Raw genomic sequence first — 18769 nt, 5'->3', positions numbered from 1 at the left:
AATTCGAACGCGAGAAGGTTCCCTCACGGATAATTCGAACTACGCTCGCCTGGCACACGGCCAGAGAAACGTGCCTACTGCCTACACACAAGGCTGTATTGCCTCCTAAACGGAGAGAACGGCGAGAGAAGGCTAAATCGGAAAAAAATCTAACCGACGCGGGGTCAGCCAGAAGGCAGCGGCAGCTGCCGCCTCTCTGTTCTACGTAACCTCCGAAACTTCTTGCCCGTTGCGAATCTCGGAGGCCTTGCAAATCTTGTACAGCTGCTAATGTTGTGCGGAGATGGCACGGCAAGCGCCAAAACACAGCGAATCAAGTACGTCGCAGCTGCGCTTGCAATCAAGAACCAACGAATCAGGGCCTTCGCCACCTTCACATGTTCGGCGTCTTTGTCTCGGCAGTCTTCATCGGTTGTGTACCTCTGTTTTCAGCTTAGGAGGTATCGGCCGTCGCGATTCATTGTGATGGTGTTAAGCCTCGGCTAACGTTCGTTTCGGTGGACATCGGTGGTGTGGCACAGTCGGACCCAGAGCTTCGACTTGAAGATGGCGTGTGCCCGCGGCACACGCCATCACTTTCTGACACGCCAAATTTCAGACATTCCCTACTGCTTCCAAATCGCAGTGTATTGTTGCCCTCCTTCACTTTCGTTAGTTCGAACTTTCGTTAATTCGAACTGAAGCGGCTTCCCCGTGCGGTTCGAATTAACGAGCTTTTACTGTATATAGCCGCTCGTCTCGCGTGAAAACGATGGTGCGCAGTTTCTTATTCTGGTACCAGCAAATATCTGCCCGAGTCATCGCGCACCGCATTCACAGCTATCGCCGCTGAACCTACTGTGATAAGCAGCTTCACCTATCTGTTTTACAGCGTGTGGTGCGTAGTGCCATTGGTAGCACACCGCACGATTTTAGTAGGCGATAATCCAAACGTGCTGCGGTTCCCTTCTGCAGGCAGCGCAATGTGGGCATCACGTTTCGCTTTGGCAGCATCCGGCATTGCCAACCAGCTAGATTTCTTTTCGGTTCCCTGTCGCCCTCTTAAAACACCACGCAATAGGAAAACAACAAGACACATCTCGGGCCGCTGGAGCACCCCTAGATCGATGCGCGTCGGTGTCTCAAACCGCAACAATTCGCGCGACGCTTCGCATTGTGTAGATGTCAACAATAGTAAAGTCTGTCAAATATTTTTAGTTACTTCGGATCGTACGTCTTCCCGGTTGGCACGTTTTTCTTTTGTCTTTTTTTCCAAAGCGTATGAACGAAGTTCTACTGTAGTATAAACACTCATGATCAGCAAAAGATGCTGTGGTTAAAGAGGAGTCCTTGCACCATAAAGGGTGATGCACGTAATGCAAGACTGCATACCTACTAAATGACATTGGCTAAATTGAGAAATAAAAGGGCAATTCTCTTTTTTTGCCCCATCAAAACAATATTGCTGCAACAAAGAAGTAAACAAGCAATTATTCGAATGGCAGTAATCAAGCGACCATTCATAGCTCGGTTCCGATAAAACCACTATTTTCCAATCTGTCCAAATGCTGTCAAAAATAACAAACCTTCATCAGCTGCTTTGGAGACCATATCTGGACAGGTTCTACTTCATGCGGTGTCTGAGTCTGGATGCCATATGTTGCCATCATAGCCTGAAGCCGCATGCTCTCGGCTATCAGCACCACTTGCACCACCAGGTCTGTGGCTGCACTCTGGATATGTGTGGTAGCCCACAGGCATCAGTGACTGTGATACAGACAGCAAAATGTGCATACACCAAGCAGCACAGTCTTCAGTTAGCCCGGTGTATATGTGCCATTAATTAGTGAACACATAGAGGCAAACGCTGACCAACATTCAACAAACGAGTACAGTGAAACCTCACAATAAGGAAACAACCTGTTGTCAAACAATATGTTGCCATGTAGTGGCTTAAAGAGAAAAATGGAACTGCCTCTAAAATATGCCACACAGTCATTTTCATTTAGATGCTTGCTCTAGGTCAAAAACACGGAAGATAATGCTTTCCAGTTAGGTGGCCAAATTTACCAGCCACTATTTCGGCTTTGCAACTGTTCATGACATGACAACAATAATTAAATTTACCTTTTCTTCCCTTTCTTATTTTACAACATACCATGCTCACTGAAAAGAAGGCAGAATAAAGTTGGACATCATGGCCACTTTATAAATCTGTGCGCAGTGTGGCTTACAGCACTCAAGCAAGTGACGATGTCAAATCAGAGCTTACAGAAGTCATCACTGCTTATTCCTGAACAAGATTACTCTGTCAGAGAAGATGAACACAGTAAACCGACTGTTGCTTCTGGGAAAGCTGCTTTGTTTCATGCTCCTATGTTGCTGTGAAAATTTAAACAAATTACTACTCAAAGAATGCTCAAGTGTGTTTTGCAGAACTGTGCCAAATAGATACTGGACATTTAAAAAAAATTACACAATGAAAAACACAAGCATACCTAGTCATGCATTTTCATATGATGTGGGACGTTCAACAGTGCGCTGAAGGGTATCTCTCATTAGAATCTGTTGACATTATTGAATATAAGCTGAAGTGCAAAAGGCATTAAACAGCACAATTTGCTTGCATTTTGACTTCATGAACTTCAAGAAAGGAGTTACTGCTTCCTTTCCTGAAGAAGAGAAAATGTAAACAGAACCAAACAAATTTCAGTGCAAAAAGAAATGACTGCAATCCAATGAAGCTGACAAAATCTCAGATGGCACTAGTTGCAGCAAACATATTTCTTGAAGTTTGTTTACTGTGCCGTTGAGATGGGCCTGTGGCCATGGGTTCTACCTCAGCTTGTAAGTTCAGTGCTCAGCGCATGACGGAGGACACACTAAAATCTGAAACATTTAAAAGCAAGCTACTGCCACTAAAATCTGTCATGTACACTTCCAGAGGTCTCCATGCTGATATACTGTATACACTCGCGTGAGGCCTGCACCCTCACTTGGCAGCCCAAAATTTTGAAAAGAATTTCCAACGGAGAAGCAATCGTGTTTGGTCATGCAATTGCCAAATTTTCGTGCACTGCATACTTCCGCGTGCCGCTACTAGATGGCAAGAGCCGGGGTATGCACAAGATCCGGAGTGTGCACAAGTCGCTGGCTGCACCGGCACCATTTTGACCAAAAGGCGCAGTCCCATGTAAAAACTGCACCTCATCAAAATTGCGAAAAAAAAAAGTGCGGCCCTCATGCGAGTCTATACGGTACACTCAAGTGATAAAAAAAAGGTTCATATTTTCTAATCAAGAGGTCAGTGTAGTAAGTACCACAATACTGGCCAAATGGAGGCACATGCAAACGATTAGTGGAAATAAAGAATACATACACATCCATTCAGGGATAAAGATTACAATACAGGATAAAATCAATAATGCGAGTATGACCACCAAGTCACTTCCCTACTTTTATATGCATGAGCTAAAGTTAAGTACAAATAAGCTCATGCATCACCCAGTTGCACATTCCACAACACACATACAATGTCCAACAACCAGTGAGTACTTCAAACATTTCTCCATTTAGTTTCCTGGTTTTACTGCAAAATTCTTGCCAAGATGCAGTAAAATAGTGGCCAAGACAAAACAATGGTACCAACTTCCTAAGCTCTGGTGCATTTAGAGTAATTTATTAGCTGGATAAAATCTATGTTACAGTATGTAAATTAATGAGGTGAACATGGCAGATTGTCCACCAAACATCAGTTTCTTGGATAGCACAGTTGAACCCACTTAGTAATAGTAGCAGTTTTACCAATACATTGACTATAACAAAGAGCAGCTGCAGCACCCTGAAGTTTTGAGTGTTCTATGGTAAAATAAACCACTTACTGCAATGTTACAATGCCACATTATTGGTTATAACAATTAAATCTAGCTACTGGGTGTCTGCGCTAAAAGGAAAAGGAACACAGTATCCTGGAAAAGAAAAAGAAGAAATGCGAGCCGCCACACCCGCCTACGTGCTGTGCTGCATGCACCGCGTGTCTCTCTCCCATTTCTATTCCACAGCTTCGAAACACGAGTCGACTATGCTGACAGCCCCGCCGACTTGTTTTTTAGAGGAGTGGAAGGGAGATGGAAGAGAGGTGAGAGAGGCTGGCGCTGCAATGAAGGCAAGGAGAAGGTAAGCGACGTGCACAACACACAGGCAAGGGCAATGTCTCCCCCCTTTTTTTTCTTTTTTATTTTTCCAAGACATCGCGTTCCGTTTCCTTTCAGCACAGACACCCAGTAGCCAGATTTAATTGTTATAACAAATAATGCAGCAAGGAAAAACTCTAGTAAGCTGTTTACTTTACCATAAAACACCCAAAAGTTCACTGTGACATGGCTGCACACTGTTAAAACTGAGTATTGTTAAAACCGGTAATGTTATAAGTGGATTTGACTGTACTTCTTTTTGCCTAGTTAAAATGCTTTGGTGATTGACCTCTCTGTTTTGTCTTGTGCAATTCTTTTGCAATTTTTTCGATATAATATTTATTGGTTATAACAATGGCATTGTCTTGGCACTTGAATGTTGTTGTAAGTATTAGATCAGGAGTGGCGCATCCTGCTTCTCAGTACTTTTGTTTGAATACATTTAAAGCGAAGTTTTCTTTCCAAACACTGGACTTTCCTGATCGTGGCTTCTGGGCACCGCTGCTGTACTGCCGAATACCTCACTAACAAAAAAATTGAATGATGTGACTGATGATGGGATTAAATTTTGGTACCCAAGCACAGCAGCTCGATCTAACCAATAGGCTGCAATCGTCTATGTGCCAACGCCAACTAGCTCTTTGAGATGATAGTTGCATGCCACATTGCATAGTATGGGTACGCGAGAGTCACATACGCACACGCCAGTTTCCTTTAGACCGCAGCAATGAAATGTGGAAATTTAAAGCATTTGATTAACAGCTTCACAAGAGCTTCACGTCACATAGATTCCAAGATGTGCATTGGATCTGCATAATTTTTTATTACCTTTTTTTCCCTTCAATGGTAAATTTGTACGCTATTTAACTTGCAAAATACCCAAATTTCTTATTCTTAGAACCCATTACTCTCTACAAGGTTTAAGTCAGCAGCTCTACTTAAGTTTTGTTAAAATTAGGTTTTACTGTACGACAAAACAATGTTGACATTCATGAATAACATCAAAGCAGATGGCCATAAGGCAGCATGCAAATCCTATGCATTTTATTTGGTCATGCATACAGCACCAAGTAACACCTTACTCAAGCAAAAAAAGAAACTCAACAGCAGTACATCATGCAAAATGAATGCCTCACAAACAAGAGGCACATAAAATGGGGTGTGCAATGGTGCAGCTGTGCAATAAGTACTTCTGCATGAAAGCGAATTTTCAATCATTATGGTGTAATTAAAGCTGAATTGTACCTAGCATCAACATATTGCCTTTACTGCAAATTCCGGTGGTTTCATGTACATTTAATTAATTGCACAATGATCTAAAGGTGTAAAGAAGTAAAAAGTAATTAACAGACATAAAAAATTTGCCTTATATATCGCCACAATGTGTGGATAACACAGCATCCAGAACATTAGACATTTGTAAAGAACACACAAAAAGCATTAGTTAAATAAATTCTCATAATGAAGCACTCTTTCACTGTCACTACAAATATCTTAAAATACCTTTCAGTGTGCCTCTGGAAAGCAGAGCAGCCTGTGTAAACCTCTGCTTTGACCAACACTCAGTTTCTGCTGGTACAAATAAACTTCATGTGCTGACACTTGCAAGACATGGCTATGTCGTAGTACCATAGCATCCCCCTAGATGCAATATTGTATACTTGTTTGTTGTTTGAACACTACAGTGCACACAAATGTACACAACGGTTGTCAAGTGGTTCTCAGCCTTGAAATACAGCTACCTGGCTTGTTGCAAAGCAACCCATGGGTCACTTTCAGCCTGTTCAGCTGCTAGAGTATGAAGTAGCACAATGCTGGTCTGCTCAGTGCCAAGGGTCAGATTTCAGGCTAAGTGCCATGCATGAAAGCAAAGCTCTCAAAAATGAGGCTGGTTGGTGGACAGCAATATAACGCTAGAGGCTCTTTTCCAGACTTGCAAGCGAAGCGTGCAGGCAGGATGGCGAGAATACTCACAACTGCCTTTCCCTGTGAGGATCAGAGCCCAGGTATCCCATATGCGAGTTAAATGCATGAAATGGCAGCACCAAAAAAAAGGGAACGGCATAGTCTATAACAGCATATACACCGCTCCTAAGGCAAATATGTGACCAGTTCACACCACACTCCAATTTTTTACCATGTCCTTCAGAACACTGCACAACAGTATATACACATAACCTGAACAAGCGCCCTTGGTTAGGAGCAACTTGTTGCCTGAGAAGCAGAGCAAGTTAGACGTAAAGAGAAGTGATGCGAGATGACACAAGTGAAATGGCTGTTTGTTTCAGCTACAAAGCATCTTTTTCACAGGTAGCAAATGAGAATGAATACATATAAATGTACAAACTTAAGGTAGTCATAGTTGGTCATAGTCATTATAAGTACAATGTTAAATCGAGTACTTTAATCCTTTTGGCATGACATTACTGACTGCAGTATGTTAGTCCTTTCAGCATGATATCACTGTTTTTCTACATTAACTTAGTTTTTCTATCCTGAACAATTAAAAAAAAAATTTTTGCTCAGCAAAATGGCAAACAAGTACTAAACTAAGCTCATGCCTTAACTTACACATTATAAATGACTTCATATTTCAGTTTATATTCAATATTTGAAGTTTCCGAAGAGCATACACAAATTTATACGTCCATAGTTGATACAAAAGATGCTTCTAAACAAAGAGGTAAACTAAAGTATACAAATGATTATGAACAGGTGCACTGTTTAAGCTAAACTATCACACTTCACTACAACAAATTAGTTATAAGCAGTCCATCATCCCAACAGTTCAACCTTGTCATAATAAACCTGTAGATATATATTGAACATAGACATCAGAGCTGCCAATTCTACCTTTCACCACCAAAAACATGGGAAATTAACACAGGAGATGTAACACAGAGGTACATATGGCCCACCTGAAACGCCGAGTATCTGTCAGTTCGTCTAGGCCGATTACAAGAGGGCAAGTACCGTCGTACTGGATCCAGTTCAGAGATGTGCAAGAGGCCCTCCACTGTGCAACAAGTCACTTAATTAGAGGTGACTGGCACTAGATGAGACATGCTTGATAATAACTTGTAAGAAACACAGACATCTATTAATAAACTAAGAATAATCTCTCTTGAAAGCATTTTTACTCTGATGCAATGAAAAGAAAGAACTGCTCTAAAACAAGCCTGCTCTTGTGCTTTTCATCATTGTCAATTAATTCACAGGCACCCAACACTCCTTTTGATGGAAGCCCAGCACCTGATAATTCAGTCAACAGCATGGTCCAAGACAACTCAAGAAAAATTCCTGGAAAGCTTATACCACTGCACACACGTCTAAAACAAGCGACTAGCTTAAGCACGGCAGAATGCTGAGATAGCCTGAGTATGCATAGAGTTAATTCACAAGGATATAAAATACACATAAGCCTGCCTAATCACATTCTCCCAGTCGTACACCAACATTAGAAATAGAAGAGCCAAGCTCAAACCGCTGACTCACATAAAAGCTTGGAGATTATGTACAATGCCTGGCCCATCATGAACAAGTTGTCCACGTCCCCTTCAGGGCTTGGCAACCTGGGCTGTGATCCTGGATCTGTTCGTTCCGCATCAAGGAACTCCTTGGGGACGTAGAAGTACATAGGCACAATGTAGTCTGTAATGAAATGTTCCAGACACAGGTTGAGTGGCAAAATTGTAAATTTAGATGGCAGCGCATTTGGCTGATTCTCTAGTACCTATAAACAGACTCTTACAATAAAATTAATTACAAACAAAAATACCAACACAGGACACACAAAAGATTTCAATAAGCTTTCCACTGTTAAAGATTAGCCTCCATATTCTAGAACATTCTTTCACTCAACACTCATCCTTCACTCAAGAAAGTGGATGGCAGCACTATCTCTTGTTTAAAGTGGCTGCAGCATTTCGATGACACTCCACGCGATTCTTCAGTGAAAATTTTGTACTCAGGTGCTCACAGTGGCAAATGCACCATACCAGGGCTGCATTTCTCAATCAATTCCTAGTCATAGCAATCACAGAGGAGCATCACTTAAGCACAGAATATTCTTCAGTAGAGGGGTAATACTGTGCCCTACCCAGAGAGTCGAGGAAGAGCTTCAAGTAGAGAGTTGTTTGAGACTACAAGGATAACTTGTAGAACAACAGACGCAAAATAAAAATGTGCTCAGGCTAGCCAATTAAAAGCATTCCACCTCTTCCACTCCAACAACCATGTAAGCAAATATGGAACACAGCAAATATGTTGCCAGCCAGTCCAACAAAAAATTGTAGGTACCAAAGAGGCAAATGCAATACGACAGTTCTTCAGACATAAGCTGCCGATTTTGACAACACTGCCTTTATGCTGCTTTCATCAACCATTTAACCCGTTCTATCCTAGGAACGCCAAATTTCACAACAAACATGTGCTATTACTTCTCAAAGAGATAAGGAAGACAATTTAAGAAACAGATGATAACAGTCTGGGTGCTTCAAAAGGATTTGTTGTTGGCTTAGTCTGTAATTGCTGAAAAAGAAAAATACACACTGAAACAGAGAAGGAAAAACACTGACAATGACATTGGCTGCCAGTATTATTGGCATCTTTTTGTCTCTTCGTTTCTGTGTGCATCCTTTTGGTACCAATTACATACTTCAGGACAGCCAGGGTGACACACTACAAGGACCACAATTTCCAAGAACGTGACACTGCAGTTAGCATGGTAGCATACAGAAAATCCTGGCAGCAAATCTAATTATGTTTAAAAATAAAGCATGTGCAGAGGTCATGCACATGCCAGTAACAAAACAATTGAAAGCAAGCATACTTTTAAAATCATGCTGCCACATAGCACACATAAGCAATAGAGCAAAGTGCAGCTGATGAACACATGCATGGAAGCATTAACACCCAATGATGGAGGGAACACTGAAATTTTGCAGCATCACTTAAAAAAATTCCCAGAAGTATATACTTTCAGATACTCCAAGATGACAGCCAAACTTCGAACTTAACTGGGTAGTTACTATTCCCAACATTATGCAATAAAACATCAATAAAAGTGCACATAATCTATTCTCCTAGATTCTGTTGTGCCAAGTGGCAATGTCCAACCCTGCACAAACTTATGTGCCTCAATGGCTGACCTACAATTGCTCATGACAAATTAGCCTCACTTGTTGAGTGCACCAGTTACCTCCTCCTCTTCCCCACAAAAGAAGCTTGTAGAGTGTACTTGAGGCATGTTATGCCATGGCTGCCATAATTCTAATGCACACAGTGTTGTGTCCCAAAATTGTTTATCACATACACACACATAAAAAATAGAAAGTATGGAAGCTATACAAAAGTTAGATACAAATGTGTTCCTTTTAGCCTTAGCCTAGCTTTACCTTCACACTTTTTCATTCCTCCTTAGCCCAATCTGTATGTCCTGGAAATAATGTGCAAAGGTATGCAACCTTTAACTCTAAGTTAATTTATTATTCCTTACATATACAAACAAGCAACAAGAAGGGCTAGCAAATAATGAGGTACCGTAAGATATAACAAATATTAGCAACAAAGGTAACATTAGACCTGGCTTTTGACACTACACTTTTAAAAGTACAGAAAATGCTGCAGCTGCTTTGCAAGCAAATACTGCAAACACAAAGAAGAGAAACAACCACTACAGTAAACAAGCAAACTATTTATCCTTAATATAGCCTTTCTATTCCCATGTATGTGGAAAATGAACCCTGAAAAACACAGTGTGTGTGCTTCAACTGACGAAAAACAAAACAAGATTGAATTGGCATGACAAACTGTCCCTTTATATTTCGGCATTTGCCTGCAACACACTTTTCGTCACCTGGCAAAGGTTGTCATACCTAACCGGATGCTGCGAGTGCAAAAGAAAGATGTCTGTTTGTGCTATATTATTGTGATTAATTCATGTGGAACTGTTTTGCACCCCAACGGCAGGGTCATGGGCTCACATAACAAACTTCCATTGAAGCCAAAGGTTGAGCTCCTCTCTATCTTTGTATTCATGTGCCTGTTTGTGTTCTGTGAAAGAACTTGCTTTATGACATAAATTTTGTCTGCATAAGCATGATTTATGCTCATATCCTGTGAAGGCTCTCATCAAATTTCACCACTGCTGTTAATAGAAGTGTGTAAATAGATGGGACAGAATATCACAAATAGCTGTCTTCACTAGATCAAAAAAAAAAAAAAAGAGTGTACTGGACGCAAGTAGGTTAGCAAGCATAGTGCTTGTAGGCTGCAAGCTTTGGTCAGTAGCATGCAGCAGAATACAACAAACCGTACATGCACAATGCCTGCAAAAGCCCCTGTTGAAGTGAAGAACATGACCAGAACCTAAATGCATACAAGTCAACAGCAGCAGTACTTGCACAATTACAAGAGTAACCCATATAGTTCTCAATATAAGTTAATCTTTTGAAAACAATACTAATGCACAATGTGGTTCACAATAAATGGGAACACATGAGCAAAGGTCATGTGAGAATTTCCTTCTCTGACAAGTTTGCAAACTGCTCTGCAGCAGACGACTTGCATTAAGTGGCACTACAATAGAAAAGTCAGTACAAACAGGTCATGTTGAGTTCTGTGTTTGGACACAGAGTACAGTCACATCTCAGTATAACGAACATATATATATCAAAGTAAATAAATGTTTTCTTCTTTGATATTGGCATGTAATAATTATACACTAATAACAAATATTGGATATAATGAAAGTATTTTCACATCAGTTGTGGCTTTGTTATTTGAAGGTTTGACTGTACTACAGTGTTCAGGAGGTTTCTGATGTCCTGTACAGCCAAAATGACTATATAACTAAAACAGTGCTTGAGGACATCCCAAACAGATGTTGCCCGAAGAGCACAGCAGTGCCTGGTAACAACAGCTAATTCTTTACACAATATGTGCAAGGTGGTCAGTGGCAGTAGCTCACAAAACTGTGACAATATAATTATGTAAATGCAATATCCTTGTTATCAGTGAAAACAAAACATTAAACGATTGACCTGTCTAATACAATTATAGATGAAGGCGAAATTTGCAAGTCTCAACCTTTGATATTATTAAAAGTAAAAGTAGAAGAAAAGGCTCCGTTGCCGGTGTGAGCCAAAATCAGTCTGCATGGTGCAACAGGTACCCAAGAAAATGGGTGGAGGGAAAACAATCGCCACAGCTCATTGGTAGAGTGCAGCCTGTCATACAGGAGCTGTGCGTTTGGCTCCTTCTAGCAGCAAAGTTGTTTCCTTGAACTTTCTTTTCCATATTTATTTAACTCCTATATATAATTAGGCAGTGCGGTAAAAACAGAGATGAACAATTGGTTCCCTGTATGCTCTCTCGGGCGTCATATGGTCACTAAAGATCGAGCCCATTGCTATTTTACCCGTTCCCCTCTATCTCTCACACCCACCCACTTAACTTGGATCTTACGAAATTGACAGGGGCCGCAAGTTTGTAAAATTGAGAAACAAAAATATGCCATGTAGATAGATAATTTGTTCCCAAAAGACGTTTGTTGTTCTTTCTTTGAGTGTTGTTTATCAAGAGTGGCATTACACACTTTTTGTTCTATTTTGGAACACTCAGCGTATCCTTGATCCTTGGTTTCCTCCTAGGAGCCAGCAAACCTCCTCAGGACATAGATAAAATCCGTAACATGTATTGGCTTTAGAACAGGCTCTTTAACAAAGTGCATCTCATCAGTTGAAACTTCTTGCAGTCATCTAGGGTGCAGTGGTGTCCTCATACTGTGAAAAAAATAATGGCAGCTTTGGCTTTGATGCTTAAAGGGTCCTTGAACCACTACCAGCTAGAAAACTAGTTACATACTGGTTGAACTAGGCTGCGATGAACATATCAGCGAAAGCAATGTTACTGGCATTTAATGAACGACTATGCAGCCGCCACGAATTCCCAGCTCTCATTCACCACCCTCCTCACTGACTCTCTTCATCGCTGCGTACTCTCACCAAATCCATGCAGTGCAGTGAAAGCTTGGGTCGCGTCAACACACCAGAAAAAAGGATCCTCCATTGTCTGCCCCAGATCGCCCTCCACGCAACATTGGCTGAATGAAAGCTTCATAAAAGGTTGAGTGGAGCACAATGGGCAAGCCCCCCTCCCTTCTTGAAACACACAATCTGCTCTCGTCATGCTGGTGCTGTCATCCTTTGTCAACCGACTGATCAACAGCGTTTACCCCTGGTGATGTGACCTGGAGCACCCTGTTGATGTCACCAAGACTGAAGAGGCATTGGAAAAGACCAGGAGAGGAGCACGGGATGGTTTTTTGAATTTGTGGCGTCCCTGTGGTGCATAGTGCTGCCGCGTTCATAAAAAATGGTTGTCGCAGCATTTGAAATGTGTAAACAAATATCAGAGGAGTACGGAGGTTCAGCGAAACTTGTAAGAGGTTTCAGTTTTCCTTGCATGGCTACATTTCTTGGCAAAACAATGTGCACAAACTTTTGAGTTGCACAGGCAACATGTGCAAGCAGACAGCAATAAGCACAGTCACGAGTGCAAGAAAATGGGGATTATTTAAATTGGACTAGATTTGCTCTTTACACAAGTGCAGACATGTGCTCTCAAGTGAACCTATCATCATGTAAGCCGATGTGCAACTGCATGCTTTACGTCTGTTTTTTTAAAATATCGTTCTCAGAATCGTTTGTAAATTAAGTTCTATGGTCTAATTTATTTGGCAAATAAAGTCTGACACAGGGATACAAAATTTGTGAAAAAGATTTTGAGAACATAATTTCATCTTTAGGCGTACGTGTGTGCATGTGCACACACGTGTATGAATACACACGATTTCTTCAGGATTCCTTTTACCACAGGGGCAACTTCTTTTTAATGTTAGAAATTAGACTAAGTTTTAACCAAAAGAGTAGTATGATGCAGGACTAAAATTCTGTGTTCATAACTTTCCAACTTGCAAAAAGCTGATGCTGCAAATTTCAGCAGAGTAACAAAAAAACGACTAATTTCATCTGCAAAAACAAAACTGAAATGCTGAAAAGCACAACTGTGATGTCCCTAGCCAACCCCCATGAGTGATTCACTGCTTCCATCTCAGGTGAGCATAAAGCAAGGGAGATCATAGCTATGCTTGTGCAATGACGAGGCAGAAAAAGATCACGTCATTCAGGGGCATCTGACAGGGGCATGGAAGTTGTGCTCTTTGGCTTTTCAGTTTTTTATGAAAGGAAGACAAGGTTTCTTTCATACGAGGTGCATCTAGAAAGTAAGTTCTGACTGTTAAATGATAAAAACACATAGGGAAAGAACTAGTATGTTTATTACTGTAGATACAGTGACACATAGCCTGATTTTCCACCTACTCATTATCCTTGTTTGGAAATTTGCTGCAGCATGGCACTAAGTCTTGCATTTCGGTATCGTACAAGTCTGCAACCAAAGAGTGAGATCAGGCAGTCCCTGCTGTCTGATACGTGAAGCACAAGAGCGTAAAAACTGTCTGATACACAATCACTTGGAAAAATGACACATTCATAAAGTTTCCAGCAGACCAAGTATGATAAAATTTCAACACACCAAGCAGTCATTTTTCCAAAGTGACAGACAGTTTTCACACCTGTGTTTCCTGCTTCAACTACAGCATGACACATTGGATTGGCCATCAGTGAATTGACTGCACTATGGTTTGACCATACCATTTTTCATGATGTCTGGTTCATGCACTGCACACAAATGCTGTGGATCTCTGCCAGCGCCGCCTTCTGAACATGCAAAATCCTGATCACAGCACAAACCTCGCAGTTCATGCGAAACTTTAGGAAAACATCCGTATTTCATTTAGCACTGTGCAGTGGAAAGTGACACCACAATGCTGTGTACACATTGACAGTGCAGGCTCAATCTGTTCGAAAAAGGAAAACTGTATTTTGACACTTTTAACACTTCTGTTCTGGATGCACCTCATACAATAGGCAGTTCAGTATGCTTAAAAAAAAAGGGGGGGGGGTGCACTTCAGTTGCAATTTAAGGAGAAAAAACTAGTTGTTTTACCATGCTAGGAAAAGATGAGAGGATTGTCTGGTGGATATTTTAAAGGGCCCTTCACCAGGCTCTGCTGTCAATTTTCACTATACATTGGAAGTTGAAAAGCATCATCCAGTGGGTACTACACTGCAAGAATTTTTAAAAGTGTTTAGTAATAGCAGAGACAGAAGCAAATGAAATGTTCGGAGGCCATGGTACAAGGAGCTGCCTGTACAACTGCCTCGATCAGCCCAAGCAACATTCCTTCTCTGCTTTCTCCCTTAATCGAGCTGAGGGCCCACATGATGCTTATGTCATGATCCCCACCACCTTTCTCTCTCTCCTTTTCTTGCTGCACAGTGCATTTCCAGTGGCAGTATTGCGCACCTTCATTTCACGGGAATCCCCAAGTTGTTTGCATTGCTGATGACTATTTGTGCACTGTAGGCTGAGTGTGCAACGTGGAGGTGACTGCTTGCTGCGTTGTGGCTGCTGGTGGGGAGAGTGGCTCCATGAGAAAACGGATGTGTGTTGGCTTTCATTTCAATTTTCAACTGTTTTTACATAGTACAATGATGCAATACTATAGTGCCTACAATATAATTGAGTAATGTGCGAAGTGCTGGAACTCTCCAACAAGAGATTGTGGTCATTGCTGTGATGCCTGCCCACAGTGGCCTTCCGAAGGTGCTGCACATTGGGAGCGTGCAATGTGCGCTGCTGCTCCCAGTCTCACTTTGCTGCTTTTGCTGCATCTGGCTGCATGTTGTTCCTCACTCTGATTCACATTATGGTCATTTCCTTTATCCTGTGTACGTCTTTTGTGTCCCGTGGAAAAGATGCAAATGCAAAGAACTGTTCAAGAAGCCGTTTGTGCCAGATGCAAGTGATGAGTGAAGCTGTCCAAGACAAAACTGTTCAAAGAACGGATGCGTTTCGTGCCACTATGCACAACTGGTTACCTCTTGAACAAAGAGTGTGTCTTGTTATTCTAAGTCATTTCCAGATTATGGGTGCTCTGTAACTCTGAAATTCTGTAAATTCTGTAACTCCTGAAATTTTATGTCTTACTGCAATTTAGATTTCTTGTTAATGGCCTGAACAGAGATAGGGAGGGACACAGAGAGCCATTGAAAGTGCCATCACTCTGCATTATAAAATATAAAGACGCCAAATAAACGGACACACACAAGGGAAGAGAACGGGACAGGGCGCCCTGTCCCATTCTCTTCTCTTGTGTGTGTCCGTTTATTTGGCGTCTTTATATTTTATAATGAGCAGCTACCAACTAGCCCAACAAGGTGTGCTTTGTGACATCACTGTAGATAGCTTGGCTGTGCTCACGAATATGGCTTCAGTTAAATATTGCTAAGAGTCACTGTGCTCTGTTGACCACTGCACAGCATGCACTCTGGGTGCATTATTCTACTTCACTGAAATGTGCTCGTGAATCTCTCTAACAATTTTACTGAATCACTACACATTTTGCCATACCACTTTATCAAAAATGCATCTTTAACACAAGAATGTCAGGGAGGAAGGCTGATGAAGCATATAGGCTCTACAACCCTGCACAAAGCATCATAAAAGCCACATATTTGGACAACAAAAGTGCTTTAACAGGAATGAGCTACACATAATGCTTCCAGCTTGCCGCAGAATGTGTGCGTAACTGTGCGATGCTCCTCGAGGCATGGCAGTGGATGCTTGTGCTGTAGGAATGGCACCTCGTAAAAGCATCTGTCGGGCAATATGGGTGCTTCTTCATGACAGTCATGACAGAAGTCCAGCCAAGGCACGGCAACAAGTGCCAATCGCACAGATGGGAATAATAATGGTATCGCACGTCTTTTTACCCATTTCAAGAATGGTCTAAGCAGTTCGAGAAAGCGCAAGGACAGAGCGAAAAAACAAGGGCTAATGGTTATAGCATGGTCCCTGTAAAATGAGTGGCCATGCTTTCCTCTTAGTGTGCCATACAAAATGAGGTGAGTGCATTTGTCCCCACTGAACGCTTGCACACAAATGGAAGTTCATGCCAGAACACTACTAAGCTCCTGCTATATAGCATAAGTACCACTCTGCACACTGATTGTAAAAATTAGAATGGCAGTTGGATATGTAATGGGAAGCTGCACAGATGTCGAAGGAATATTTGTAACAAAATGAAGCTCAAGATATGTAGAAGAAGCAATGGCAGCAAAAGCTACGATCGTTTGCAAGTGCAAAAAAGGTAGAAATTTATTTTACTGCAGAGCTGTCAAGAGGAGCTACAGAACAGTTTTTGTGCAGTGACGGTGAAAGCCGATGTTGGCGTGTGACGCCGTGGTCGGCATGAATGTCGGAGCCAGTAATGCAGCCTGTGTCAGAGCCCAGAAGTGGCTGTATGACCAGGACATTTTTAACAACGCAGAGCCTAACACCGGCATCAGCATGATCACTAAGAACAAGCGGCAATGCAGCCCTACAACGCTGTCCCACTGCGCAGGCCCAAGTGTTGGTACAGCTGGTGCAGTACGCAGGAACATGCGTTGGATATAATGCTGATTATAGACGTACTGAGCTCGAATATAGTGAATAATCTTTTTTTTTTAATTATGTAAACGTGAACAGATGATATGCACCGTGCACTATGTAGCTCGTTCTGAAGCATGTGGTGTGCGGGAGACCAGCAGCGTTTCACACAGCAATGCGGTATGTGGTGCTGCTGGTGGGCACCATTCTCCTGTGTACTTGCGTCGCCTGCGCTCAGCACACTAGTCAGCATATTCTAGGCACTATAGCAATACTCTATAGACACAATCATCATTACATGGTCCAAGAATCACACTCATCTACTTGCAATGCCCAAACCTGGTGAGAGGCCCATTATTTTAGCAAAAGGGCACCTTAATTGTCTTTTCAACAAAATATGTTTAAAACAAATTTGTTTGTTACTGTAACTGATTACATTATTTCCAATTCTTCCATTCAATATTATGCCCTAAAAAAAGCTTGCTTTTTGCACATGTGTTATACATTATACAGTTTACATGAATTATCTTTTTTTCTTCTTGAGAACTATAGAGAGTGCCTATAATAACAACAGCTAACTTTCTTATTTCCCTCGCATGCAAAATGTGAAGAGTGAGTGACGGAGTTTAACACCAAAGAGTAGTGCCTGAACTATGAGAAGCTCTGCAGTGGGCTTTCCAAATCAATTTTGATCACATGGGCTTCTTTAAGGAGCACTTAAATATGGGCACACAAGCATTTTTGCATTCCACTCTGCTGGAAAGTGGCTGCAGTGGTAGGGAATCAATCATGTCAACTCATGTTCAAAAGAAGAGTGCCACAGCCACAGAGCCACCATAACAGGTAGTAATGTGATGATGCCACTCTTTATTTCATGTTGACACTTTGAACAAGCAGGAAAAAGACTTGCCACACTCAAACATTTGATTATACTGCACAGATATCAAATCGGCTGATTACATTAACAAACACTGATGACAGAAAATAAAGAAAATAGTCACAATAATAAAGTAACACATTAACAGAAGGTTTGTTAAATTTGTATAGACCTAGGAAGTAAAAAAGTTTACAAAACCAGCACACCTCATTTTACCTTTGGGCTTTCTTGACGGAGAATCTACAGTGCCATCTGAAATTACACAGTGCCATAAACAGAAACCAATGAATTAACTTAGAACTTTACCAAGATGCAAAACAAGACTGTAAAGTGAAGCAGAATAAAAACAATGCTTAAGGATGCGCTATCACCTTTGCCAATATGGGAAACTTACCCTTGGCAAGTTCCAAAAGTGTTACACACAGCATTTCCCAAATGTCTGATGACTAACAAGACAAATTACCTCCATATTTGTCCCTCTTCAATCTTGGTGCTAGTAGCTGCTTGTACTTCTGAACTTGATCATCCAAGCCCTTGAAGATACCTGAAAGCAGAATAGGACAAGCTCTCACACAAGGTGTAGCCCTAAATGGATGTTAGAAATGAATAACAAACTAAAATAAGGCCCAAATTGATGAAGTGCGAACACAACCTCTGCAGCAAAGGCTCGCAGACCAATAATGTAGTATTGTAAATAATCCAACAACAGAAATGTGCTGACTGAAAGAAAACACAACCTATAAAATAATCAGGTGCTCTCGATGAGCAAAACTAACTGTGCACTGCTACCACTGGTGCGTTCTAGTTGGCAGTACTCCCTTATTTCCCCTAACTATTAACATAACTAAATCTAGTGGTCTAGTGAAATGACATTGAACTTAACCAATTTAAATATAAATCCTGCTATTGGCAGCACTGAAAAGCATTAGAATGAATTCTCTTCTCTAAGATAACTTGGGAGTGACTATTAAAAGCACCCTATAAAACTTAATAATTAATTAATGTATTTCACAAGTAGCTGTTGCCGTATCTTCATAAAATGGGCCTTCATACTTACGTATAATTTTATTTCCACATTATGCCACGTGGCAACACATGTGAAAAAGAAAAACAAATCGGCGGACCTTTTTATGTTTACGTGGCAATTGGTGTCACGTGAAGC

The 18769-nt window shown here is 41.3% G+C and overlaps 1 protein-coding gene across 4 annotated transcripts in view; it reads right to left on the bottom strand.

Annotated features, from left to right (window-relative positions):
• LOC135906653 (probable phosphorylase b kinase regulatory subunit beta) overlaps window positions 1-18769 on the bottom strand; it is an 87919-nt gene that overhangs the window by 41564 nt on the left and 27586 nt on the right. For 3 of the 4 annotated variants that reach the window (XM_065438164.2, XM_065438166.2, XM_065438167.2), the window contains 5 exons: window positions 18071-18151; window positions 17824-17859; window positions 7668-7823; window positions 7091-7188; window positions 1566-1712 (listed from right to left, as the gene is read on the bottom strand). In XM_065438164.2, the coding sequence (XP_065294236.1) occupies window positions 1566-1712; window positions 7091-7188; window positions 7668-7823; window positions 17824-17859; window positions 18071-18151 (518 nt within the window). The remainder of the gene's footprint in view (window positions 1-1565; window positions 1713-7090; window positions 7189-7667; window positions 7824-17823; window positions 17860-18070; window positions 18152-18769) is intronic. The other variant, XM_065438165.1, reaches the window with a different exon arrangement.

The sequence above is a fragment of the Dermacentor albipictus genome, chromosome 1, assembly GCF_038994185.2.
Source record: "Dermacentor albipictus isolate Rhodes 1998 colony chromosome 1, USDA_Dalb.pri_finalv2, whole genome shotgun sequence".
In the NCBI taxonomy this organism is placed as follows: Eukaryota; Metazoa; Arthropoda; class Arachnida; order Ixodida; family Ixodidae; genus Dermacentor; species Dermacentor albipictus.
Note: the sequence above shows the minus strand (reverse complement) of the source record. Positions and strands in the feature narration are given on the sequence as shown.